The 27,341-nt window shown below is 47.3% G+C and overlaps 1 protein-coding gene across 2 annotated transcripts in view; it reads left to right on the top strand.

Annotated features, from left to right (window-relative positions):
* CCDC85C (coiled-coil domain containing 85C) overlaps positions 1-27,341 on the top strand; it is a 335,280-nt gene that overhangs the window by 289,312 nt on the left and 18,627 nt on the right. For both annotated transcript variants that reach the window (XM_078660143.1, XM_078660142.1), the window contains 2 exons: positions 8,942-9,037; positions 14,715-14,813. In XM_078660143.1, the coding sequence (XP_078516269.1) occupies positions 8,942-9,037; positions 14,715-14,813 (195 nt within the window). The remainder of the gene's footprint in view (positions 1-8,941; positions 9,038-14,714; positions 14,814-27,341) is intronic.

The raw sequence follows: 27,341 nt of genomic DNA, 5'->3' as shown, positions 1-27,341 counted from the left end.
AATAAATAAATACGTATTTTATTTTGCACACTTATGTTTTAAAAATAGTGTTCATTTTTGGATTCGACTTTTTTTCCCCAATCGAACATCTACTTTCCTAACTGCAGCCGACCACTCGGTGAACTTTTGTGTTTCAAACACCGCCAGGATCCATGCAATATTGCTGTTGGTGCTGTACTAAAGCACGGAGGAATGCAAATACTTCTGAATCCTGGATACAATTCACCAGCTACAAAACTGGATACAATTGTAAAATATTATTTTTTGGGCTCTAGGTTAAATCGCTACATCTATAGCAGGCAAGAGGCATTTCTCTGATTGGATGAAAACAATAGGCAGAATTAGTAGCCAATAAGAACAATGAATGGGACCACAAACCAATTAGCGAAGTTCAATCATACACCTGCACAGCCTCTGGGTATTAGTTGTCTATTTGATGTTACTGGAACACCCTCAGTGAAATACAAACGTTATTGGTAGTTCGCATCTATAATTCTTTATGTTCACCACTGTTGTGAAAGGCTTGGTAGAAAAGTAGGTGTTTCGACAGAAATGCATCAGTTTACTCTGGTATAATACATTTGTCCAGCATTTGTTTTGAAAGCTACAACATGCTTTCTAATTTTTTAGGAAACTTTGCATGCTGTCCTAATTTGAGGGTAGTAATGGTAACTACATGACATAACGAGGCAGGTCTGGCATTTGGTATATTTTTTTTAATGAAGGTATGGCTTCTCTATAGCTGAAGGATGCACAACAACCTTTTAAGCTTGTATAGCTTTGAGACTTTGACGTTGCGTAGAGTGATGAGACTGCGGAAGTGTTGGACAGGCCACGTGTAAGGCTTGCTCCCTCCCCGCACGACCAGGCCCGAGCCCCGCTCCTCAGGCGTTACACGCAACAACAACCCGTTTCCCGTCTCCTATAGGGCCCCTGCCCCTGAACATCTCCACATCGTGGGCCCGATTCCCTACCGGCCCTCTCGCCCGGCCGGGGCGCCATCTTGGACACGGCACCACGAGGCCGCGTGGCCTCCGATCAACCCTAACCCTGGGCCTGGCCAGGCCCCGACATCCCGGCACCACCATCCACCCAGGAGGTGAGCGGACTACTTGGCAGGTCAATGGGAGAAAGAGGTGTCGATGGCTCTCCCCCGCCAGGTGCCGATCGCCCCCAGCTCCCCCGGGCGCTGGCTCCACCCCCCTGCTGGGTGTCTGGACTCCCTCATCCCGGACCTCCCGACCTCCCAGTGCGAGGGTCCGGACATCAAAGGGCGCCAGACCTATAACTGGCGCAGCTCCAGAGCAGGAAGGCAGTTGTATCCTGGAGTCGAGAGACGCAGTAAAGAACTCATCCTTGACGGACTACTGGCGCTGCCGTAGCCCTGCCTTGCGAACTACCGACCTGCCTGCTGGCGCTGCCGCGGCTCTCTGCACCCATCTTCATCGGGACCTGCTGGCTCCGCCGCGGACCGTCACTACCTTCAACCATCCCGGGACCTGCTGGCTCCGCCGCGGCCCGATCATCTAGAACGCCGAGCTCGAGGATTGTGAGCTAATTCATCTACCACCACATCCCCCAGAGTGGTAACGAGACTGTCCCGCTACCCCCTTACCCAATCAAGAGACTAGAATAGAGGGGACCCCGGAGTCCAGACCTCCTTGTACCACCTCACCGTACTTAAAGAATTGCTCATAAAGTAAAGTTGAACCTTATCCTTGTGTGGTGTACGTCAGTGGGGGGGAAGTTATTTGTCTGTACGATTGCTGGAGACGGATCTCCCCGGAGACCTCTCCCCTTATCCTCGGCCGACCCTCCCGGTCCGTCTAACATTGGTGGCCAGCGACGGGATCCGAATCAACGCGTAATCGTACAGAGAGTAGCTCACCCCACGTCAAAACCACAATGTCAACCAAAGAAAGCGGATCCACCGAAAAATTCCAGATGGAGAAATTGGAAGAATACAGCCATCGTGAGCTGAAACAATTCTGCATTGAACTAGGTATCGCTACCACCGGTCTGAATACTAAAGACGATTTCAAGCACGCCATTGAGTCATGGGCAGAAACCGGGGCCGTCAGACCCCCGGACCAAAATCTCGCAACAGCAGAGAAAGACACCACAGCTCCCGAGGAGCGAAGAACGGGTCTCTCGCAAGATGAGATCCAAGAACGAGAAAGAAACCGACTACATGAGCTAGAGATGGCCCGGCTCAAAATGGATGGCGAACTCAAATTAGCCGAACAAAAACTAAATCTGAAACATCTGCGGCTCCGAGAAGAACGGGAAGAGAAACAGAGACAAAGAGAGCTTGAAGAGAAAAGACTGGCGTACGAACACGAACGCAAACTAGCTGAGATAGACTTACGCAAGCAGAACAAAGAATTAGGAGTGCCCGAGCAACCGCGCCCCCCGGGGGTGACAGAAAGGAAGGTACACATCCCCAAGGATGTCGTTCGAGAATATTTCCGAGAGGACGACATACAGCAATGGTTCAAGGCCTACGAGATCGCTATGACCTCCCACCGGATCGATCGAAGCGACTGGGGAGCCGGTCTATGGGGGAGGTTCGTCAATGAGGGCCGCGATGCCCTGCTACAGCTCCCAGACCATCTGATGACCTCCTATGACCACATGAAAGCTACCCTCCTCACCCGCTATGGGCTCACACCCGAAATGTACCGCCAGAGGTTCCGAAACTGCACTCGGATCCCGGGCACCACTTGGGTGGAATACGTGAACTATTTCAGCCGGGCCTTCGAGGGGTGGATCAAGGGAAGCAACGTAACGACTTACGAGCAACTCTTCAATCTCATGGTATGGGAGCATCTATCGAACAACTGCTTCGTCGAGCTCAGGCAGCACCTCCTCGACAGTAAATTAACTGATCCACGACAGCTTGCCGCCGAGGCTGACCGGTGGGAAATTACCCGAGTGGGCCGAACTGGGCCCCATGAACAGAACCGGAACAACCACGGTCAGCACCGTCCCCGAGGAGGAGGAGGGGGCCAGGGACGAGGGAGAGACAACGCCCCGGCCGCTCCCGCTACCAGCACCCCACCCCCGGCCAACCGGGGCAACACCCCGGCGCGGCCGGGATACAGAGCCAATGTCACGTGTCACCGATGCCAGCGAGTCGGCCACTACGCCAACGACCCGAATTGTCCACAGAGCCAGACTCCGAGACCCCGCCAGATGGCTGCCGCCGCCCTGGGGGAAGAACAAATCTACGAAGAACATGAGGAATGTGAGCAAGAACGCCAGGAATGGGAACCAGCCGCCATGGTTCTAGCGTGCCTAGGGGGAAGAGACATAGTCCCGCGGGTCCCCCTACCCGCCAACACCCGGAAGTACAGCCAATGGGTGAACATTAATGGTCGCCGGGCCGAAGCCCTACGTGACACCGGGGCCAGTGTAACGGCCGTCCGATGTCACCTGGTGACCCCAGAACAGATTCTGCCGAACGTCCTCTGCCCTGTCCGTTCAGCCGACAATTCGGAGAGTCTATGTCGGATGGCTTGCGTCCCCTTCGAGTGGGGAGGAGTCTCCGGCATGTTGGAAGTGACGGTCCGAGATGATGCCCCCGTAGACTGTCTCCTGGGAAATGATCTTGAGAGTTCCCCGTGGGCTGCCGTAGAGAGGAGAGAGCACCTAGGGATGTTGGGCATCCCGGATTGGGCGTGCGTAACCACCCGGTCCATGACTGCCCGTGCCATCCCCCGACCCGAAGAACCTGAATGGCCGGCACCTCCTCCCCCGGTCGCTCCAGACACCGACCGTGCCGTCACCCCAGAACAAACTCCCGAGGGGCTCGTTCAGCCTCAGGACCTTCCCGGCCTGGATCAGTGGCGTCAGGAGGGGGGGCCCACCCAAGAACAGTTTCGCCACGAGCAGAAGACCTGTCCCTCCCTCGAGGGACTCCGCCAACAAGCCCTCGCCCAGAGTGCAGGGGATACCTCCGGAACCCCTTGGGTCTATTGGGACAATGACCTGTTGTACAGCGAACAGAGAATCGCAGAGTTAGGGGCCAGTCGAGTACTAGTGGTGCCCCTCCGCTTTAGAGACTTCTTGCTAAACCTGGCCCACGATGTCCCCCTGGCTGGCCACCTGGGTCAGGATAAAACCTACAGTCGCCTGGTGACCCACTTTTTCTGGCCCAAGATGAGGAACGACGTACTCCAACACTGCCGATCTTGCCCCACGTGCCAGGCCAGCGGGAAGAGCGGCCGCAAGCTTAAAGCACCTCTGCAACCTTTTCCAGTGGTCACCACCCCGTTCGAGAGGGTGGGGATAGACATTGTGGGACCCCTGGACCCCCGTACAGCACAAGGACATCGGTTCATCCTAGTACTGGTGGACCACGCCACCCGCTACCCCGAGGCTATTCCCCTGCGAACTGTGACAGCCCCGGTAGTCGGCCGGGCCTTGATGGGGATCTTCTCCCGGGTGGGCTTCCCCCGAGAAGTCGTCAGCGACCGGGGCACAAACTTTATTTCAAAATACATGAAGTCCCTCTGGCAACAGTGTGGGGTCACCTACCGATTCACGACCCCCTATCACCCTCAAGGAAACGGACTGGTTGAGCGGTTCAACCGCACGCTCAAAGGGATGATTGGGGGGGTTGGAAGAGCCCCTCCGTCGCCAGTGGGATGTGCTACTACCGTGCCTTCTCTTTGCCTACCGAGAAGTCCCCCAGAAGTCCCTCGGCTTCAGCCCGTTCGAACTCTTGTATGGGCACCCGGTGCGGGGGCCGCTCAGCCTAGTCAAAGAGGGCTGGGAAATGCCCCCTCTAAAGAACCCTCCAGATGTTTTCAAGTACCTCCTAACCCTCCGCAACCAGACCAGACGGTTCAGAGAGATGGCAAAAGCAAACCTGGAGGCCAGTCAGGAGGACATGAAAAGGTGGTACGATCAGAATGCATCCTCCATCGAATTTGAACCCGGCCAACAAGTGTGGGTAATGTCTCCCACCGAACCATGCGCCCTGCAAGACAAATGGACGGGGCCCTTCAAAGTAATAGAGCGCAAGAGCCCTGTCACCTATCTCATCGATATGGAATCTTCACGAAACCCTCTCCGGGTCCTCCACGCTAATAGACTTAAACCCCACTTTGTACGCTCAGAGCTCAGCCTCTTGATGGCAACCGACAATGGAACCGAGGAGGACTCCGAACCCCTCCCTGACCTCCTACGGTCTCGGGAGAAGGACGGCTCCGTGGACGGGGTCCGACTCTCGGAGGCCCTCACCCTGGAACAGCGCCAAGGCTGCCGAGACCTCCTGCTGCAGTTCGCCACCCTGTTCTCCCTCACCCCAGGGGTCACCCCCTGGTGCTTACACGACGTGGACACTGGAGACAGTCCCCCTGTCCGCCATCGGGCCTACCGCGTACCAGATCGGGTACGGGCCTGCATCCAAGAGGAGGTGGCCAAGATGCTCACGCTCGGGGTCATCGAGCCCTCAGACAGCCCCTGGGCCAGCCCAGTGGTACTGGTCCCCAAAGCGGCCGCCCCCGGCGCCACGCCGGAGCTTCGGTTCTGCGTCGACTACCGGGGCTTGAATGCGGTCACCAGAACAGACGCACACCCCATCCCCCGAGCAGATGAACTAATCGACCGCATGGGAGCTGCCCGCTACCTCAGCATCTTCGACCTGACAGCGGGCTACTGGCAGATCGGCGCCACACCCCGGGCCCAAGAACGATCTGCATTCTCCATTCCTGATGGCCACTATCACTTCAAGGTCATGCCATTCGGCATGAAGAATGCCCCAGCAACATTTCAGCGGCTAGTGAACCAGGTCCTGGCAGGACTCGAAGAATTCAGCGCCGCCTACCTGGACGATATCGCTGTGTACAGCCGCCACTGGTCCGACCACCTCCACCACCTCCGAGAGGTGCTACAGGCCCTCCAACGAGCTGGCCTCACGATCAAGGCCAGCAAATGCCAAATTGGCCAGGGGTCCGTGACCTATCTCGGGCACCAGGTGGGAAGCGGTCTGGTGGCCCCTTTGCAACTCAAGATCGCTGCCATCCAGTCGTGGCAGCCCCCCATCACCCAGACCGAGGTCCGCGCCTTCTTGGGACTCACAGGCTACTACCGGCGGTTCGTGAGGGACTATGGCAGCATTGTAGGGCCCCTCACGGAACTCACATCCAAAAACCAACCCAAGAAGGTCAACTGGACCCCAGACTGTCAAGCAGCCTTCGAGAAGCTGAAGGCCGCCATGTGCTCCGCCCCGGTGCTCCAGGCCCCCGACTACAGTCGGGAATTTATCGTCCAAACAGATGCCTCCGACCATGGCGTTGGGGCAGTCCTTTCCCAGCTGAACCCCGAAGGACTTGACCAGCCAGTGGCTTTCATCAGCAGACGGCTCCTGGCCCGAGAACAACGCTGGAGCACCATCGAGAGGGAGGCCTTCGCCGTGGTGTGGGCCCTCAAAAAGCTCCGGCCTTATCTCTTCGGCACCCACTTCCGGGTCCAGACCGATCATCGACCCCTGCAATGGCTAATGCAGATGCGGGGGGAAAACCCGAAACTACTACGTTGGTCCATCTCCCTGCAGGGGATGGACTTCACTGTGGAACATCGACCCGGGCAAGACCACGCCAACGCAGATGGCCTGTCACGCTTTTTCCGCCTCGACGAGGAGAGTCCCCAAGAGGATGGGTGACTCTCCCCGCCTTCAGCTGGGGGGGACGCATGTTGGACAGGCCACGTGTAAGGCTTGCTCCCTCCCCGCACGACCAGGCCCGAGCCCCGCTCCTCAGGCATTACACGCAACAACAACCCGTTTCCCGTCTCCTATAGGGCCCCTGCCCCTGAACATCTCCACATCGTGGGCCCGATTCCCTACCGGCCCTCTCGCCCGGCCGGGGCGCCATCTTGGACACGGCACCACGAGGCCGCGTGGCCTCCGATCAACCCTAACCCTGGGCCTGGCCAGGCCCCGACATCCCGGCACCACCATCCACCCAGGAGGTGAGCGGACTACTTGGCAGGTCAATGGGAGAAAGAGGTGTCGATGGCTCTCCCCCGCCAGGTGCCGATCGCCCCCAGCTCCCCCGGGCGCTGGCTCCACCCCCCTGCTGGGTGTCTGGACTCCCTCATCCCGGACCTCCCGACCTCCCAGTGCGAGGGTCCGGACATCAAAGGGCGCCAGACCTATAACTGGCGCAGCTCCAGAGCAGGAAGGCAGTTGTATCCTGGAGTCGAGAGACGCAGTAAAGAACTCATCCTTGACGGACTACTGGCGCTGCCGTAGCCCTGCCTTGCGAACTACCGACCTGCCTGCTGGCGCTGCCGCAGCTCTCTGCACCCATCTTCATCGGGACCTGCTGGCTCCGCCGCGGACCGTCACTACCTTCAACCATCCCGGGACCTGCTGGCTCCGCCGCGGCCCGATCATCTAGAACGCCGAGCTCGAGGATTGTGAGCTAATTCATCTACCACCACATCCCCCAGAGTGGTAACGAGACTGTCCCGCTACCCCCTTACCCAACCAAGAGACTAGAATAGAGGGGACCCCGGAGTCCAGACCTCCTTGTACCACCTCACCGTACTTAAAGAATTGCTCATAAAGTAAAGTTGAACCTTATCCTTGTGTGGTGTACGTCAGTGGGGGGGAAGTTATTTGTCTGTACGATTGCTGGAGACGGATCTCCCCGGAGACCTCTCCCCTTATCCTCGGCCGACCCTCCCGGTCCGTCTAACAGGAAGTTCTGTTAATCAGGGTAACCGAGGATGGCCTCACGTCATCCCACATCAATGTAGAATATTGGTGGGTACGATGAGGCACATGTGACCTGTTCCTGGCATTACTAGCTGGATGGAGAATAATTCTCTGCGCCAGTGGGGCTTCAGATGCTTTCGGAATTGTTTCCAGGGTTGAAAGCTATTGCCCTAGGGGGAGGTTGTTCCAAAGTTTTGGGGGCCTAGAATGAGAAAATTAGTTTCCTGGCTTTTTCTGAATCTCCATTTCTTTTGGGATGTGTTTATGCATTCAGCACAGTGGAAGACTTCCTTTAGTAGATCTGTGGTGGTATCTTCTCGCCCCTATAGTTGGATTATACCAATAGAAATAGGGAAGACAAGACTTGAATTTGTGGAATAGGTCTAGATAGCACTAAGCCTTTGTGACGTCTTGTTCAGATGTCCTTTGAAGTACTGCGGGGAGTTAAAGAATTAAAGGGGCTTGGTGCATTGATTGAGTTTTTGGGAAGCCACTCAAAGCTATGTCAGCAAGTCAAGACTTGATCTGTGGGTTAAAACAGACCTTTGCTTTCTTCAGACTTACAACGAAGGTTGTATGCAATCTAGTATGTCCCCAAACTGGTGGATGCTATTGACTCATAACACTTTACTCGCAGTTAGGTAGTTTGCGTGACTTATTTCAAATATTTTTACATCAGCATTCAGTACAAACATTTCAGCTTTTTTCATATCAAATGTGCAAAATTGTTGTAACACTGTGTGTGTGTGTGTGTGTGTGTGTACAAAGTAAATTAAACCTACATGAAGGAGTTGTTTTGATAATCACATTTAATTTATTTATTTATAAATCAGGATTTCAGAAGGTCACAGCTCATATATGTCTAGAGCTACATTAAAATGGTGGAGAAGCTATGCCTACGATGTCCTATTACCTCGGTGTCTCAGTTTTGTAGGTTATCTCTAAAACAGTCCTACGTTTTTTGTGGTTGTTTAAGTGTAGCAGCATCTTTTGTTTGTTCAGCTTAGTTTATTTTGGAGTTTATCCAGCTTGTCCTTCTACCAGCTTCCTTTTCACAGGATTCATGCATATATTATGCTGTGTGACCTTCACCACTTCCCTCATTTTCCATGCAGTGTATTTCTGAAAGCATCATTGTTTTGCATGCTGTAAGAATGCTTTTCCAATTGCCGGAGACACGGGGCACTGATTTTTCTTGTATGGTTTATACAGGGTCCTGCCCGCAAGACTCCTGAACTTGCATCTACACCCCCTGCTGGGTATGTCCCTGGGGTGCAGAAACCAGAGGCTGTTGTTCATGCTATGAAGGTAGGTCTGCCTTTGTTTTATTACAATGAGCACGCTTTGCGCCCTGCATTTGCTCTGCCAAAATTGATTATCAAGACCGAATTTCCACAGACTCCACAAAATACACGAACACCTTTGCAGGCAATATGTACATTTGGATACGTTTGCACAGAGTCTCTCCTGGCCAAAGATAAATCTCCAGGCGTTGATTTTCTGGGCAGAAACGTCCCAAAATCCTTTTTATTACTGTATGAATTAGAAATGTTCTGGAGAGATATGTGTCGGTGTTCACAGCAAAACACACAAGATGATGGACGGAATGTTGCACAATGGCAAAACATTCACCCCCAGTCATAGATCTGGGTTTAATCCATCGGCTCACCAAGCCACCCCAGTTCAGACATGGCCATATGCAAATCAGTCTTGACCCTGTGCCTCATGTGAACAGTCCAGACCGAACTGCCAAGCCATGTCTTCCCTGGACCGGAATCAAGCATCCTAGGACCGATTTCAGGCTATCAGCCGTCTTCAGCCAGGATAGCTGGACTCCAGCGGCTTAGTGAGCATGGGGACTCACGTCTGGGCATACCCTTCCCACATAGGGTGAACAGCAAAACACACAAGATGATGGACGGAATGTTGCACAATGGCAAAACATTCACCCCAGTCATAGATCTGGGTTTAATCCATCGTTATTTTGCTCACCAAGCCACCCCAGTTCAGACATGGCCATATGCAAATCCGTCGACCCTGTGCCTCATGGGAACAGTCCAGACCGAACTGCCAAGCCATGTCTTCCCTGGACCGGAATCAAGCATCCTAGGACCAGTTTCTGGCTATCGGCTGTCTTCAGCCAGGATAGCTTGATTCCAGTAGCGCTCTAGCTAAGGAGTGTGAAAAACGCTCAGAAATCACAGATTATAAAAGCTATCAGACGTATATAATTAGACTGGAGGAAAAAGGAAAGTTTTGACAGCTTTCCTGAAAGCAAGTAAACAGTCCATACCACGGATCTGTTTTGGCAAAGAGTTCCATAACCTCGCAGCCAAATAGCGAAAGGAACCACCTCCCACGCTGCTGCGCTTAACCCACGGGACATCGAGCAACTGCTGTCCTGCCGACCGCAGCCTGCCATGTCTGAACTGGGGTGGCGTGGTGAGCAAAATAACAATGGATTAAACCCAGATCTGTGACTGGGGGTGAATGTTTTGCCATTGTGCAACATTCCGTCCATCAATTGTTGTTTATGTGGTGTTCACAGCAATCTACCAAGAAGACCTGACTTTTCTACTGTGATATTCCCCATCGTGTGTTCAGAATAAAACATTGTAAGGATTTTCACTCGGAGTATACTGTTGAAATATGTGTAATATAAGAACTTTTTGAATTGGAATATGTCTAATAAAATTGTGGTCTACAGAGTAAAAAATCATTTTAGTTGGATTCTTTTATTTGGACGTTTATCTAATTTTCCCTAACAATATTCTGATATTCGATCAATTACTTTTATAACGCCAGTCCTCGAATATCTGTTGCAAGGTTTTTGTTACAAATCTTAGGCATAGCGTTTTTCACAGGACTGTAATGCATTCAGCCATTTATACTATATGTATTAATACTGTGGCATTTTAACCCAACGAGATTATATAAATACTATTCTAACTCCAACCCCTGGCAGTTTTGCGTGTACGGTAGTTGTCACAGTATCTGGTCATGGTAATCATTGAAATACTATAATGCATATTAAACATTATATTTATCTAATAATACTCTGACGGATTTAATAAAGTTTCTCTACAAAGTGTTTTCTCTCATGAAAAAACCCTTTCAGACAAATTGTTCTACAATGAAACCTTTTCAGTCCATTTTTGATTAGAGTAGTTTTGTGCCAAAATGCCCAATTTTAAATAATTACTGACTTCATAGGCATTCTGCCAGGCCTGTTCAAAAATAGCATCTAAGATCACATGATTATGTTGATTGCAAAACTTCTTGCACATTAACCATTCAAAAATTAATTGATTGGCAACTACTCTAAATATCTGCATTTTCAACAGATGCCCAGTTACAAAATATTTTTACATCTTGGCCAAAGTCCTTCCTTACACATGTACAGAATTTCCATCTTTGACCAAGAGTTGTGGCTAACAACATTGTGCTTGTAGTCGGGTTAATGTTTCCAGGATGTGCACCAATGCAGTGAGACATGTTTGTAGAGCTACTCATGTGGGTGGCACAATTAGTGCTGTAGGCCCACTAGTAGCATTTGATTTACAGGCTCTGGGCACACATGGTGCACGGTATTAGAGACGTACTAGTGATACAAATATGCAGATTTTGGAGAAACCATATACCGTTACATTTTAGACAGGAAGTACTTGTACTTTAGCACTGGTCAGCAGTGGTAAATTGCCCAGAGTCCTAAAGCCAGCAAAAAGAGGGTCAGAAAAACAAAGCAGGAAGGCAAAATGTTTGGGGAGAACCCTTCAAAAAGGGCCTGGTCCAACAACTATTTTTAAATAATGGACCACAGCAGAATACATAGGTTGACGTACCTGCACTTTCAGAACGCCATTTGACATAAAGAATAGGGTAAAGTAAAATATGTCAAGAGGCCTTTAAGTAAAGGTAAATTACTGTGACTTCATTTAGACCTATCAAACACATACAATGTAGGCTTTAGGACAGGTAATAATTTCATATAACAGTCACAGGAAGAAGTTATGCATATTGACTGCTTACATAGCTAACAGGAAGAAGTTATGCATATTGACTGCTTACATAGCTAACTTCGCAAACTGCGCTTTCAATGACAGCTGTTATTACTTGAGTCAATGTTACTCCTTTGCTTTTGAACCATAGAGCACCGAGTTGTTTCTGTTCACATACAAACATATGAATGAGGGATTACACGAAGATTATGAAAGATACTTTAAACCAGTGAGTTTTCTTACTATTGATCAAGGTACTTACTCACCTGATGCACAATCAGAAACTTAGCAAAACAATCCTGTAAAACACCATTCCAGTCTCACCAAGAATCTCACCATCCCCTACTCCTTCGCACCTTCCTATGTCTTGTCCATTCCTCCCTTTGAAGCTGTCATATAAATGTCTTTTCTTCAGGTACTATCACCAAATCCCAAACTTCTCCTGAACATTCGGGACTCTGGTAAATTGTCCCTTCATGTCTGAGTGTCCAAAGGGATAGGTGAAAGTTGAGCGTTTCACGAAAACCCAGGATATTTCAAGGAGCAAATAATCACTTTCCTGTTGACATCTCAGCAAGAAAGTTGCCACGCCTGAGTGGAAAACTGGAGCAATTAGTTCATAGTATTGAAACCATGACACCACATGGGAGACCTCTGCTTTATGACTTTTAGGGCATCAGGAGATGGCAATTTCCTACTGGAACACGGCAACGCAAAAATTAAAGTGTCAAAATCATAAGTTAAATATTTCTTGATTTCTTCAATTAATTATGTTTATCTAGAAAGATCTGTCCTCTGGAACGGAAAATGTTTACGATACTTCTTCGGCAAGTAAGAAGGCAGGTATTCACAATGTGGTCAGTGAGATCAGGTTTTTAAAACGACTTCTCTTCCCATACTTCATTTTATCCTATGGTCAAACTGTCTGCTGTAGTTTTAATAGAGACTTCATATTTTATTTTTGTTTTAAAATTTCAAACTTCTCACCTTCACTGGAAATCTTAAATCTAGCTCTATAGTTGCTGCTTAATACTGGTATGTTGTTGGTAAAGTTCACATGAATTAAACCGCACCACCTTTTGTCTGGATACCTGTCCATTCATTCAGACTAATAGGTCTGCATGGATTCTGTAGTTCTGAGTGGTTATTGAAATTCACAAATGAGAGATATAAATTGCTTGCTGTAATGAGACCAGAATTGCACTTTACCGTAAGAGAAATCCTCACAAAAGAAACCTGAGCTGTGCTTGATCGGTATTAAAGATCAAAATTGAAAAAACATTGCCTTCTACAAACTTCATTCAAGGAAGATCTTATTTATATCTTGCTGTTCAAGATCAGATCCTGTCCTCTGATGTTAGAAAAAACAAGGTGCGGTATGCAGTGTGGACTTTAGTCAATGCATTTTCACATAATATCCTAATATATGACTGCTGACTTGAGGGGTCTGTTTCATGGCACTGCCACATCGACCTGAATGTGGATCCTACCATCTTTCCCAGGATGATGATCTTCATAAAAACACACCAGAGCCACCAGTAGATTCACTTCTGGATGGGCAGCTCAGCAGATCGTCAACCTTCCAGATGCTGAGATCGTTCAATTACATTCTCCACTCTTTGGGGTTCTTAATCAGCTTGTCAATATCGTGTCTACCACCGATGCAAAAGCTCCAATTCTTAACATATGTGGTTAAAGAAACATTGATGTCAAGCACAAGACAAGTTGTAATAACATTTCAAGCAAACACTGCTAATTTCCGTGCAATTTATTAGAGGCAATAGTTTTCAGCAAGAATAGTCAGACATGTAGATCTTGGACAGTTGACAATTAATGGGGTGTACTGTGGTTAACTCAACACTATTACTTCACAGGCCAACGGCATCAACCTAACTGATATATTGCCTATTACTATTAACTCTCTTTTACCTCAATTTGGCCTAAGGGCCAAAATTGATAGGTCTTGAGTTAGAAAAGAAAATTGTCCAAGTCAAAGCAATAGCAATTTGAAGTAATGATAAGACAATATAGGGGAAGTCCCAGAAATTTATGTCTTTTTGTGTGAAATACAAACTTTGAAGGTTGCATAGGGCCTTTTATAAGTTTGGTGGTCCGATGGACCGCCAAACCCATGATGGTGATGTGGCTACCCCCACACCCATGGTCAGACCGCCCTATTGCAAGTAGGTCGGTGGGACCGCTGCTGCTCCCTCAGCAATCCTTGGTGGTCTTGCAACAGTCTGAGGCCCCTAATATGCTGGTTGTGCCACAGCGGCACCGCCAACCATATTACGAGTTTCCTCACCGGCACAGTTTTCATGGCAGTGAGCCCACCATGAAAAGTGTGGCGGTGAGTAAACAATGGGGGCTCTACATTGCCCCCTATTGCCTCTGCAGCAGGGCATGCATGCATGGGTGCACATGGGGTGCCCCCCTGTAAGCATGCACCCCCAGTTCCTGCAGGGCATGGACTTAACAGTCCATTCCATACAGGAACGTGTAATCGCGTACCCATTGCGGTGCCTCGGAAAGGCTCATGTATGTGCCTTAGCACTGCACTGCAGCGGGCCAGCTGTTGCAGGACCACCCTACCTGGATTCCAGTCAGAATCGAGAGGGCATTCTTAATATGGCTTTGGCGGTGTGGCAGCGGGGTGCTGGCATGGCTGCCCACTGGCACACAACCAAGGGAATGATAAGGCCCATAGTGTTTTGGAGATTAAATCTTGATGTTTTAGAAAACCTCAGAATTAAAATTATTTGCTTCAGAGTACATCATCAGTAACAATGGAGTGACTTGAACCTGTGACAAAATTTTAATAAAAATCCCAATGCAGTAATTTATAGTAGACCTTCTCCCTGCCCTCACCCAAAATGAGCAAACTATTGCTATTGCACCAAAAGTGCTGATTTTTATTTGTACTACTTTGTGTGATTAGAATGTGTTTAATAATAAGTCATGGTGAAAAATATTTTTATTTTACGTAGGTCCTTGAAGTGCATGAAAATTTGGACCGGCAAATGCAGGACACATATGAAGAAGACCTCAGTGAAAAAGAAAAGGCAATTGTTCGAGAAATGTGCAACGTAAGGAAACTGATGGTTTTCATTATGCTTATAAGTTGTATGTGTAGCTGCATAAAAATAGATATCTTCTTGTACAATGCGCATTACAGTTATATCACTATTGAGTGCAAAAACAGGTTTGAGGACGAGACGGCTGATTTTACGGTCTCAGTAACGCAGTCTTGTGGCTTTCTGTCTATCGAACTGCAGTGTCTTCGGTATGTCGACAAATCTCACATTTGGTCTCGCATATGGATAGTTGCTCACACATTTGGAAGATCATCTGCTGGTATCATCTGAAGCCATAATTTCCATGAGAGGTCTTTCTAGTATTCAGAAACTCATACGCGGCGTGGCTCATTTTAAATTTACTTTAAGCATTTACAGGTGTAGTTATCTGCTCTGTGCTGTATACATCTCCCAGTGAGTGCTCAGGGACTTTGGCTGAGATAGTCTATGAGGCAAGGAATGTGGGCTGAAGTTCGAGGGGCATTGTGGCGACAACCGTGGGCATCTAGCAGGTTGGTTGGTGGGACTTGTGCACCCTCCACCACAAGTGCATTCCTCCCCTTGATCCAACAGCAAAAGCTTATTTCTCTCTGACGGTAGTCGCTACCGCTTTGGCCTTAGAACTAACCCGAAGCAGCACTTTTAAGCGTGTTTGGGCTATTGTACTTTGGTCGTTTGTCTTTGCTGTCCACTCCTTCTCCTAGCTGTGTCAGAAAGTTAGACACAATTTCCTGTGCTCGCCCAATGTTCTAGAAATCCTCTCCTTCTGGACCTGCAATGGACACTCTGCCAGCGAAGCAATTTATCCTTCTGGCGGGCCTGGGAGTCTTATTGCTGTGGGGATCCGGGACAGTGAGACAGTTTCAGTCCTGTGTTGCAAAAACGAATTGTGCTTCCGCTGCCAGCCCCGCCCGGCCTTTGTGGCCATCACCTTACGGTACAGGACGCGTTGTTTTTCCTCTGTCGCTTTCACCTTTTCTTTTACCTCCTTCTTCCTTAAACTCCTCAACTGTTTGTTATATTTTATTTTCACAGTGAACATTTGAAAAGGCAATGTTTATTTCCCAGCCCAATAGGGTGTGATAGCTGGCTGCGATATATTACTTGTTTACCCATTTACGTCGTTACTTGTTTTTGGATCTTTTACCATAGCCAAAATCATCCTTAATTGCGAGTACTGTGACTTTAACAGTGCATGGCTTTGATCAGAATGTCTATTTATATTACTGTTAAGCATGGTGTGATGCCCTCTTTTGTGATTTATGTAATGAATGATTTTGTAACTGCAGAGTTTCAACTTTATGTGCATTATGTTCTCTATGTCGTCACGCTCATGTGACTATAAACAATATGAGGGCGCGTACTACATTCTCAAAGGCAGTTTGCTGCCGAATACGTCTGTACGTTTTTGTGCTTTCCCTTAAATATTTTCCTGATAAACGCTCCCCGGAGTACCTGTCGACCTTGGAATATTGAGAGGATTGCAGAGAATCAGAAGGGGGAGGATACATATTCTTACTATGCTGTAAAATGTGCTTTTTATCGTGCTGTTGTGAATAATCAGATCAATGTGATCATCTTCTAAGCAGCTGCTGTGCCTGCCTGCCCTCTGCTACTAAGAACTGCAATCGCACAGCCTGTCTCCGGTCAGTGCCCTTCCGTTTCAGGTGCTTTGACTCAGTTTTAAGATCTTCTTAGAGTTTCTCGCTGCTCACATGGGTGCAGTTTCTGTTATTTATATGTTTCCCTGATCTTCATCGCTTGATTTTCCTCGCGAGAAAGTGTCACTCATAGTCGTTGGAATGGCATTCATTGCAATCTGAAACCTTGGCAGCTTTGGACACATGGAGTGCTTTTCACGGCACACGCTTTTTTGCATCAAAATTACTTGTAGGGCAAAGAATGCATAATTTTTCCTTAGAAGGTTACTCGTGGAGCCTTTTTATGCACAACTGACTGCTTCTCTGAAGTGTAACTTCTGAAGAGCCATTTTGTTTAAATATACATGAGATCAACTCTGAGAAAACAATAATATTAATCTGGATGGCGGACGAGAAGAACCTTGCAAAACTCTAAAGGAGTGAAGGGTGCAATAAAACTGTGTATGTATGTTTGTACACCTGTTCTCTAAAAAACACACTTAGCAGATGGGGATTTACATCTCACCTGAATTTACTTGTACTTTTTTTCCCTATTCACAAATGTTCCCAGTTCTATACCTGAAAAACTGCACTGGCGAAAGTTTAGTGATGTACTACTGGGAGCGTTCAGTGACAATTATTGCAAGCTCCCATTACCACGAGGTAAATTTTTACATAGTGTATAATTCTCTATTAGGGAATGGAGGCCACTGTGCAAATTGACGCCTTTTACCCTACACTAGGAAATCATTTTTAAGCTCTGTGAAGAAAGCTCTTCCCCTACATCCCTCGAAATTCTGGGGGACATCCATTCCCCTTCACTTATTGAAACTTCAGTTTGACTGGAGTAAATCTTTGATTCTTTCTGGGGTGCAAAGCCTATTAGATCAAAATATGGGAATGCCCCTTATGCATATGTTTTTCCAAGTCAGGCCATGCCTAGGGGCACCCACTTCTCAATTCTTGATTGGGATTTACTCCTGCAGGCTTGGCGTAGAAATCTGCAGTTGAAAATGCATTAACATTTACTAGAAATCTCTTTGTGAGTTCCTGGCAGACGTAAATAAGTTATTTTGGGCCATAATTTACATTTTTGAATATTCCCCATACTGATTCTCTGACACAAATGTGAGGGGGCAAGCGAGGTTTTTTTTTTTAATCCAAGGCTCATCAGCCACCACATGGGGAGCTAGAAATACAAAAGATTTTTTTTTAAAAATCTGTATTTGTGATGGATGTAAATGCCTTACTGTACAATAGAAATGTCCTTGCAAACTAGGAATATTGCTGCTTTGTAAGAACTGCCACAAGAGATCCCGGACGTACTGGCGAATAAGCTACAACTTTCAAATGTAGTTTGCCTGAAAAAATTTATCAGACACACTCACAAAACGAAAGGCATCACTTATTCACAAAATGATTCTTACGTGAAGCATAGGGAAAATACATTAGCCATCCCAAAATCCATCCAACTCGTTGCTTCGCGCAGCCCTTAACCAATGAATTCAAGCTGCAAAGTATGTGGACACGCCAAAGGTCTGGATTCACTTCTAAGCTATCCTAAATGAATAGCAAAATATTTGAGGTTGCTCTACTATCAGATGTAGGACAGAAATGGACTCCTGTAAAACTTAAGATTGTCTCTTTAGGTTTCACCTGGGGCACGGAGCTTTAGCTCCGCCCCCAGGAGAAATCTGTAGTTTTCAGTATGAGGGGAATCGAATACGCCCTCTGTTCCATTGGCTAGCTCCATAAATGGAGGCTAGCCATTGGAACAGAGATCTGTCCGTCATGGCCGGACCAGATTCGTGGGCGTTCCCGCGATTTTTTCCGTCTCCGCCTCTGCGATGTCGTCATCGCGGCGGTGGGCGGAGTTTCGTTTTTTTTTTTATTAGTTTGTTTGCCTCATTCCATGCCGACCACGGCCGCCGGAAGAAGTACAGGTGAGTGCTTTCCCGCACCCCCCTCCAACGGAGGAAGCCTTCCCGACCCCTCCCCCCTGTCCGTTCCCGCCCCCCCCTCCGTGTGCTTCTCCCCGTTCCCGCCCCCCTCCCGCTGTCCGTGTCCCACTTGTAAATGCTTGTTGATCTTGCATTAGAACCCTGCATTAGAGTTGCCTAGGAAGCGCAGGCTATTTGCTTCCCCTGAGAGAACCATTGTTTAGTAAGCATGGTGTGGCAAGCATGTACTTCCGTGGTATTCATTGACTTTTATGAAATAATACAGGTTGTTGTTGCTACACACACATCGTTGTGTGTCAACATATGGCCTAATTCTCTGTGGCAGGCACATGCACCCCTCTTGGAGTCTTGCCACCTCCGTTCTGACTTCTGACTGTTAAAGAGCACTATTTAAAATGTTGCCAATACGTTTTGCCAATGTTGCGCAGCTTCGGTAAAAAGCAAAATTGCTTATGCTGTGCAGCATAGGGAAAGCAAGACAAAAAAGCAGAGTGACATGGCTGCAACTTGTGACCGCATCATTACATAGGCACACACATGTACGATGGTATGGTGTATGCAAATGCTGCGTCACCACGCATGTGCACATCTACAGAATTATACGATTGGATCTGTAAATAAAAAAGTTACATTTTACTAGCATGTAAGCTAATTTCGATACGTGGAGCAGCCCAGCCGCAAATGGCAGCTGCTGGACTTTCAATAATATGTAAAATGAAATACAATGTTTTTATGGGGCCACGAGGGAGAGAGGTAAAGGGGTGAGGGGGAGAGGGAACAACAGAGGTGTGGGTGGGGGGGAGCAGGTGGTCGAAGCAATGGGAAATGGGCATGTGGGTGAGGGAGCATCAAACTCACTTAATGCTGGGAAAGGAAAAAAGATTAAAAAAGAAAAGTCAGGAAGGGGTTGGTGGGTGGAGAACGCAAAGAACAAGCTTGTGAGTATGAGGGAAAACACAGACAGCACGGAGACAGGTGTTTGTAAGAGGAAGTCTTTACATGAGGGAAAGAGCTAGAAAACGTGTGTGAGCAGTCCCTTGCAGTTGAAATAAAAATTAAAAATAAGTTCCCTAAATGTGAGCAGTATCATGACAAGTTAAGTAATTAAAAATCTAGCAAAGGGGCTATGATCTGTGGGTGGGTAAAGCTCAAGAAGAGAAAGACAATCCATTGAATAACAAGCATGCAAATGAGAGTGACAATAAAGTCAACCAATAGAAAGCAATGGGTAGACTCTAAGCACAATGAATGTTCTTGGCATGCCCCACAAGAGGTATTTCACAACCAGACAGCTAAATGCTGTCTGGTAGGTGAGACCAATAAATACTAATGCAAAGGGTGAGGCAACCTCATGTTGTAACTTTTGCTAGAGAGGGAGAGAGAAAAAGTGACTGAGAGAGTGTGCGAAAGATAAATGAATAGGTGGTAGTGTGGGAAAAAGAAGATTGTGCCAAAAGGCATGTACCATTCTACCCTATTGATAGGAAAGAAGGTCTACCACAACAGTACATCGCTCTTCCGGGGCATGCACGCACACATCACTGCGAGAAACATTCACAGGCTGTTCTGATGTGCTTCCACTCACCAACGCATAGAGTTAGTCCACCCTTCCCTCCATGTGCTTCCTCTCCCGCCGAGCCTGGCCCGCCTTCCTTGCACGTCCTGGCGTGTGTTGTTGAATTCACAACGGCGGTGATGTGTGTAGCTGGGCTGATCCTGTGTTCCATTACGCATTTATTGTGCATGTTTAGTTTTCCTGGCGGGGCTCACGTTTCTGTATGTGTGTGTATGCGTAGCCTGGTAACGTTATGTGTGCTGGATACATGTTATGTTCGAGGCATATGGGCTGCAGATGGTACATTTATGAATAGATCGCCATCTGGTGTTGGGCTCGGATGATTGCACTTTGTTTTTCTTCTGGAGAAGTCTTTGTCGTCATAGGTGACTCCTCCTCTCGGTGTTAGTGCGCATGGGCATCGGCTCCATCCTTAGATTGTTTTTTTCCGCCATCGGGTTCGGATGAGGATCGAAGCGCTCCGGACCGACTTCAACAAAGAAGGTTATAACCGGCGCGTATTCCTTTCCAAATCGACGGTATCGTTATCGAACGCGACTTCACTCCATTCCGACGCGATTCGAAGGACGACGACTACGAGAAACTCGACGTAGTCCAGCCCGGGGTCCATGGAAAGGACTCCATTCAAAAAATGTCCAACGTGTGGTGCTAAGTTCCCACACAAGGACCTACACGAGGTGTGCAACCTCTGCTTGTCCCCTGAACACGAATCCAGGGACTGTGAGGCCTGTGCAGCGTTCTCGTCAAAGTCGACGATTAGAAACCGTCGAGCCCGAAGACACGAGGTATCGAGAATGCAGTCACAAGCAATCCCGGAGCTGTTCGAGGACCAGCAACCAGAAGAGGAGGAAGAAGAGGCCGACGAGGCGGGGTCAGAAGCGGACGAGTCCGACGTCGAGGAGATCGACGTCCAACAAACCGTGAGTGACGACGTCCCTTTACCAAAAACAGACCCCGCACGGTGTCGACCCCGCCCTCGAGCCCGGTCAGACAACCGAAAAAAGTTTCCAACGCCCCGCCTTCGAGCCCGGCAACGAAACAGAAACCGAAACACTCGGTCCCCCATCATAGTGGTTCCGGTTCCGATAAACCAACCACATCGACACCGAAGCACCAGGTCAAGGAAAGCTCGAAGTCGAAGCAGTCCATGTCGACACCGAAGCACGCTTCGGCGCCAAAAACACCCTCGACACCGGGGACATCTTCGATACCGAAGAAATCGGATCCGAACAAAACTTCGGCACCGAAAACACAAATGGACATTTCAAAGAAAAGACACCTTTCGGAACCGAAAACTGCGGTACCGACACAGGAACACGGAACGGATCCTAAACAAAAGACTTTGTTTATTGACCCAAAGACTGGCAAGGTAGTCACAGAGCTACCTAAAAAGAGGAAACATGAACATTTGGACGACAAGGCTCATCCAAAGAAGAGAACAATGGGGACGAATACAACTCCTCCCCCTTCTCCCAAACCTCACACACCATCTTCGCCTATTCCTCATAATAGGCCAGATATTCCTCCCACACGTCCATCTACACCTACAACAGATGGAGAAAGTGACACAGGGGAGGGGGGACACCCTGGGGATGATGAGGACACAATCCCAGAGGAGGCAGACCCATGGGAGGAGTATAATGTGGGATCAGGTAATGATACCGACCTTGAGTCATATCCCTCAAAACCTTCACCTCCTGATGACAATACTGGGTTTGCACAACTCATTACTAGAGCAGCAACATTTCATAAGGTAGACCTACATACAGAACCTCTAGTACAGGACTTCTTATTAGAGACACTACCTACTGCACAAAGAACATCAGGAACACTACCAATGCTAAAAGGCCTTCTCAGTCATACATCAGAGATATTCAAAGACCCAGTGAGGGCTAGGGTATTGAACCCAAGAATTGATAAAAAATATAGGGCAGCTCCAAAAGACCCAATATACATTAAGGGACAAATTCCTCTAGACTCACTAGTGGTCACAAACGCTCGCAAGAGAGCAAACTCTTTATCTACGGGAGAAGCGCCACCTCCTGACAAAGAGTCTAAACTAATAGATGCCTCTGGCAAGAGAGTAGCATCTCAAGCGGCAAACAGTTGGCGCATAGCTAATACGCAAGCACTACTTGCAAGGTATGACAGAGCGCATTATGATGAATTAGAAACACTCATCAAACATCTCCCTAAAGAACATCAAAAGAGAGCTGATCAACTTATACAAGAAGGGAAGTTAATTACTAACACTTCAATAAAGTGCGCCCTAGACGCGGCAGAAACTGCGGCAAGGTCGACAAATACAAGCATCATGCTAAGGAGACATGCATGGCTCAGAGTGTCAGGATTCAAACAAGAGGTACAAACCTCGTTACTTAATCAACCTTTTGATGGGAAAACACTTTTTGGCACAGGGACAGATGAGGCCCTAGAAAAAATGAAAAAGGATACAGAAACGGCTAAATCAATGGGAGCATTGCAGCAGCCGACACAAAGAGGTTCCTTTCGTAGATCCACCTATAGAGGAGGATCCAAAAGTACAGGTACAAACCAACAGCAAACCTCTTTTACACCTACATCACCCAGAGGTAACTCTAGAGGTGGATACAGGGGTAACAACAACAAGGGTAGAGGTCGCGGAAACAACAACAACCGCAACTCTCCAACCCCAAAACAGTGACTTCATAGAGCTTCCCCCAGACCATATAACACCGGTAGGGGGACGCCTATCACAGTTCCTACCTGTCTGGGAAAACATCACATCAGACAAGTGGGTAAGACAAATTATCCAACATGGTTATTGCCTAGAACTCACAGCTACCCCACCAAACATCCCCCCCAAACAGCGTCCAATGAAACAAGATCACCTGACACTGTTAAAACAGGAAGTAATATCACTGCTAGAAAAGCATGCCATAGAGAAGGTTCCACAGCACCAACAGGGAACAGGAGTATACTCCCTATACTTCCTAATCCCCAAAAAGGACGGGTCTCTAAGGCCAATACTGGACCTAAGACCTCTCAACGCATACATAAATTCGGAACATTTCCACATGGTCACGCTCCAACAAGTACTTCCTTTACTGAAGAAAGGGGACTTTCTTTCTACACTGGATCTAAAAGACGCTTACTTTCATATCCCTATTCACAAAGCCCACAGGAAATACCTCAGGTTTGTGATAGAAGGACAGCATTATCAGTTCAAAGTCCTCCCATTTGGTGTCACGACGGCACCAAGGGTGTTCACAAAATGCCTGGCAGTGGTAGCAGCTCACCTAAGAAGACAACAAATTCATGTCTTCCCATACTTGGACGACTGGCTAATAAAAGCCAGGTCGCAAGAGGAGTGTCTGCAACACACACAAAAGACAATTCAGCTACTACACCAGCTAGGGTTCACGGTGAACTACACAAAGTCACACCTACAACCAAACAAAGTTCAACAATATCTGGGGGCTACCATAGACACAGAAAAAGCCAAAGTGTACCCCAACCCAATAAGAGTCCAAGCAATGCTTACAAGCATTCAGAGATTTCAGCCACAACACTCACTAACAGCAAGAGTGTTCATGCAGTTACTAGGTATGATGTCATCCTGCATACTGCTAATACCATATGCAAAACTACAAATGCGTCCGCTACAAGAATGCTTAGCGACACAGTGGAATCAGGCTCAAGGACAGATTACGGATCTGGTGTTGGTAGACGACCGCACACACCGCTCTCTGAAGTGGTGGAACAGAACAAACATTACCAAGGGGCGGTCGTTCCTAGAGCCAATTCCACAGGTGATAATAACAGCAGACGCATCGCTCACCGGATGGGGAGCACATATGGACAAATACACAGTACAAGGAAGGTGGAGTGTGCAGGAAAAAACACTGCACATCAACTATCTAGAACTACTGGCAGTGTTTCTAGCATTGAAAGCCTTTCAGATACATGTTATCCACAAAGCAGTCCTGATCAGAACAGACAACATGACAGCAATGTATTATATTCAAAAACAGGGGGGGACGCACTCTCTCCAATTATCCAGACTAGCACAGGAGATTTGGAGATGGGCCATTCCTCAAAACATCTATCTGTTAGCCGAACACCTACCAGGAGTTCAAAACCAGATAGCAGACATCTTAAGCAGACAGTCGGAACAAATACACGAATGGGAACTGCACCAACAAATACTGCAGCCATTCTTCCAAAGATGGGGACAACCAGAGATAGACCTATTTGCCACTCATCAGAACGCAAAATGCCAAAGCTTCGCGTCCAGGTACCCACATCACCTGTCGCAGGGCAATGCGTTATGGATAAATTGGTCCAACAAATTTGCATACGCTTTTCCCCCTCTCCCACTAATCCCATTAGTGGTCAGGAAACTGCAACAACATTCAATGACCATGATACTAGTAGCACCCACGTGGGCAAGACAGCCGTGGTTCACCACGCTCCTGCAACTCTCACAAGTGCCACATCAAAAGCTAAGAATTCTACCCATGCACCTTACACAGAACCATGGAGAGATAATGCACCCAGATCCAACTCAATTGAACTTAGCGATCTGGCTCCTGAAATCCTAGAATTTGGGTACTTAGATCTTCCCCCAAATTGCATGGAAATAATCAAACAAGCGAGACGTCCAACCACCAGAGCATGCTATGCAGCTAAGTGGAAGAGGTTTGCTATACACTGCACTAATAACAATATCAACCCTCTAGACGTATCAACAAGGGAGATTATTTGCTACTTGTTACACTTACAGCAATGTAATCTAGCGTACACATCTATCAGAGTACATCTAGCAGCTATAGCAGCATACCTACAAAATAGGCAGCGCATATCACTGTTCAGAGTACCAGCGATAAAAGCATTCATGGAAGGGCTTAAAAGAGTCATTCCACCAAGATTACCACCTTCCCCAGTCTGGAACCTCAATGTAGTACTCACCAGACTAATGGGGCCACCCTTCGAACCTATGCATAGGTGCGAAATACAATTCCTTACATGGAAAGTGGCATTCCTTATAGCCATTACCTCACTCAGAAGAGTAAGCGAGTTACAGGCATTAACAATACAAGAACCATTCCTACAGATACACCAGAATAAAGTGGTTCTTAGAACAAACCCAAAGTTCTTGCCTAAAGTAATTTCAGCATTCCACATCAATCAGCCAGTGGAATTACCAGTCTTCTTTCCAAAGCCACAGACGGTGGCAGAAAGGGCTCTACATACACTAGATGTTAAAAGAGCCATTTCATACTACATAGAAAGAACACAAGACTTCAGGAAAACTAAACAACTATTTGTAGCATTTTCCCCAACACATAAGGGCAATCCTATCTCTAAAGCAGGCATCGCAAGATGGATTGTAAGATGTATACAAATATGTTACATTAAAGCAAAGAGAACATTAACTGTTCCTCCTAGAGCTCATTCCACAAGAAAACTAGGAGCATCTATGGCATTCTTAGGGAACATTCCCCTAGATGACATATGTAGAGCAGCAACTTGGTCTACACCACATACATTCACAAAGCACTACTGTGTTGATGTACAGGCTGCACAACAAGCCAGAGTGGGCCAAGCTGTATTAAAAACTCTATTTCAGACAGTTGCGACAGACACTGGTGACCACCGCTAGGGAGGTAACTGCTGTACAATCTATTCATAAATGTACCATCTGCAGCCCATATGCCTCGAACGGAATATGCTACTTACCAGTATGCATCTGTTCTTGGCATAGAGGGCTGCAGAGTGGTACATGCCCTCCCTGCCTCCCCGGAAACCTGTGTCTGTCCCAACATTATCTTATTTAGATACATTTACATGGGCATATCTTTATGTACTACACTACACTACTCCATCTAACCCTACTATGGCAAAACAATCTAAGGATGGAGCCGATGCCCATGCGCACTAACACCGAGAGGAGGAGTCACCTATGACGACAAAGACTTCTCCAGAAGAAAAACAAAGTGCAATCATCCGAGCCCAACACCAGATGGCGATCTATTCATAAATGTACCACTCTGCAGCCCTCTATGCCAAGAACAGATGCATACTGGTAAGTAGCATATTCCTTTCTTTTCACTGGGAATATCAGTTTGCGTCCATTTGAGTTTCTGTGTTTGTGCACTGGGACTTTCGATGCCCTGCGTGTGTTCTTGCCGCTGTGCTCAAGTCTTTGTCCATCTTTGTGTATTTGCTTCTGTATGTGTATCTGTGGCAGTGGCAGTGTGCCTGTTCTTTTATTTGTATGACAGTCGGTATGTGTCTCCATGTGCCAGGTCTCGCATTTGCGAGAGATTAAGCTATTGCCATTGTAAATGACAATGCCATTTATTTATCGGTTTTCAAAACCAACACATAAATAAAAAGTTTGTCATTTACAATGCCAATAGCTCAAACTTTCGCAAAGGCAAAACCGTTGCATTGTAAATGCTTGTTTTCTTGAGGTGATGGGAGGAAGGGACAAGATGTGTCCGCTTTTAAGTGTATTGATCATTGATGTGGCTTTGTGCCACAGCCCCAGGTTGTTGACATAAGTAATCTTTATATGCTATCCCATAAACAATGTGGCTTTCCAAGATTCTTTAATACTTTTGGTTGCTTCATTGTAGGTCTCCCGAGTGTGCTGAAGGACCTATTAAAAAAGTTCACTTTTGTTTCTAGTTGATATTAATGTGTGTGCATGTTTCGCAGGTTACAAACATATCACATTTGTTGCGATTTCTGGATGTCGTTTAATGAGTTGATGGAGGTGGTTTATTATGCTTTGATTCAAGTTTATAAATAACGGAAAAAAAGAAAAGAATCATGTATTAATGGTGAAGAAAATTGTTAATTATATTACGATAGTAAAACACTGGTCTTTGGAATGCATGTATATGCCAATCAGTGTGCACAGAGCATTTTATGCAATTTTAATGCATATTATAATGTAGTACTTATAGCCGTTAACTGGTCCCATCTAATGTTATGTTAATCTATTAGGAGCAAGAATACCCAGAGGTGTCTTGGCGCTGAGGTCCGGAGTAGGCAGATTCATGTATGGCACGGGTCTCAATTTATCAACAGCCAGATTTCCAGGGCAATCCTGAAAGCAACACAAGGTCGGAAGTGTTCTAATAGAGAAAGGAAGATTATTCCAGAGTTTAGTGGCTGCCAACATAAAGGTTCTGCTACCCCAGCTGTTTTTGAAAAATCTCTGAGTTTCTATCAATTTAGCTCCATCTGAGCGAAGATGTCTTTTAGGGACATACCAGTATAGCAGGCGTCTCAGGAACTTAGGCCCAGTATCATGAAGTTCCCTATAGGTAATGCAAAGGACCTTAAAGATGATACAGCTCTAACTGGGAGC

Source organism: Lissotriton helveticus, chromosome 9, assembly GCF_964261635.1.
Source record: "Lissotriton helveticus chromosome 9, aLisHel1.1, whole genome shotgun sequence".
NCBI classification, from domain to species: domain Eukaryota; kingdom Metazoa; phylum Chordata; class Amphibia; order Caudata; family Salamandridae; genus Lissotriton; species Lissotriton helveticus.
This window is presented reverse-complemented; position numbering and strand designations above follow the sequence as displayed.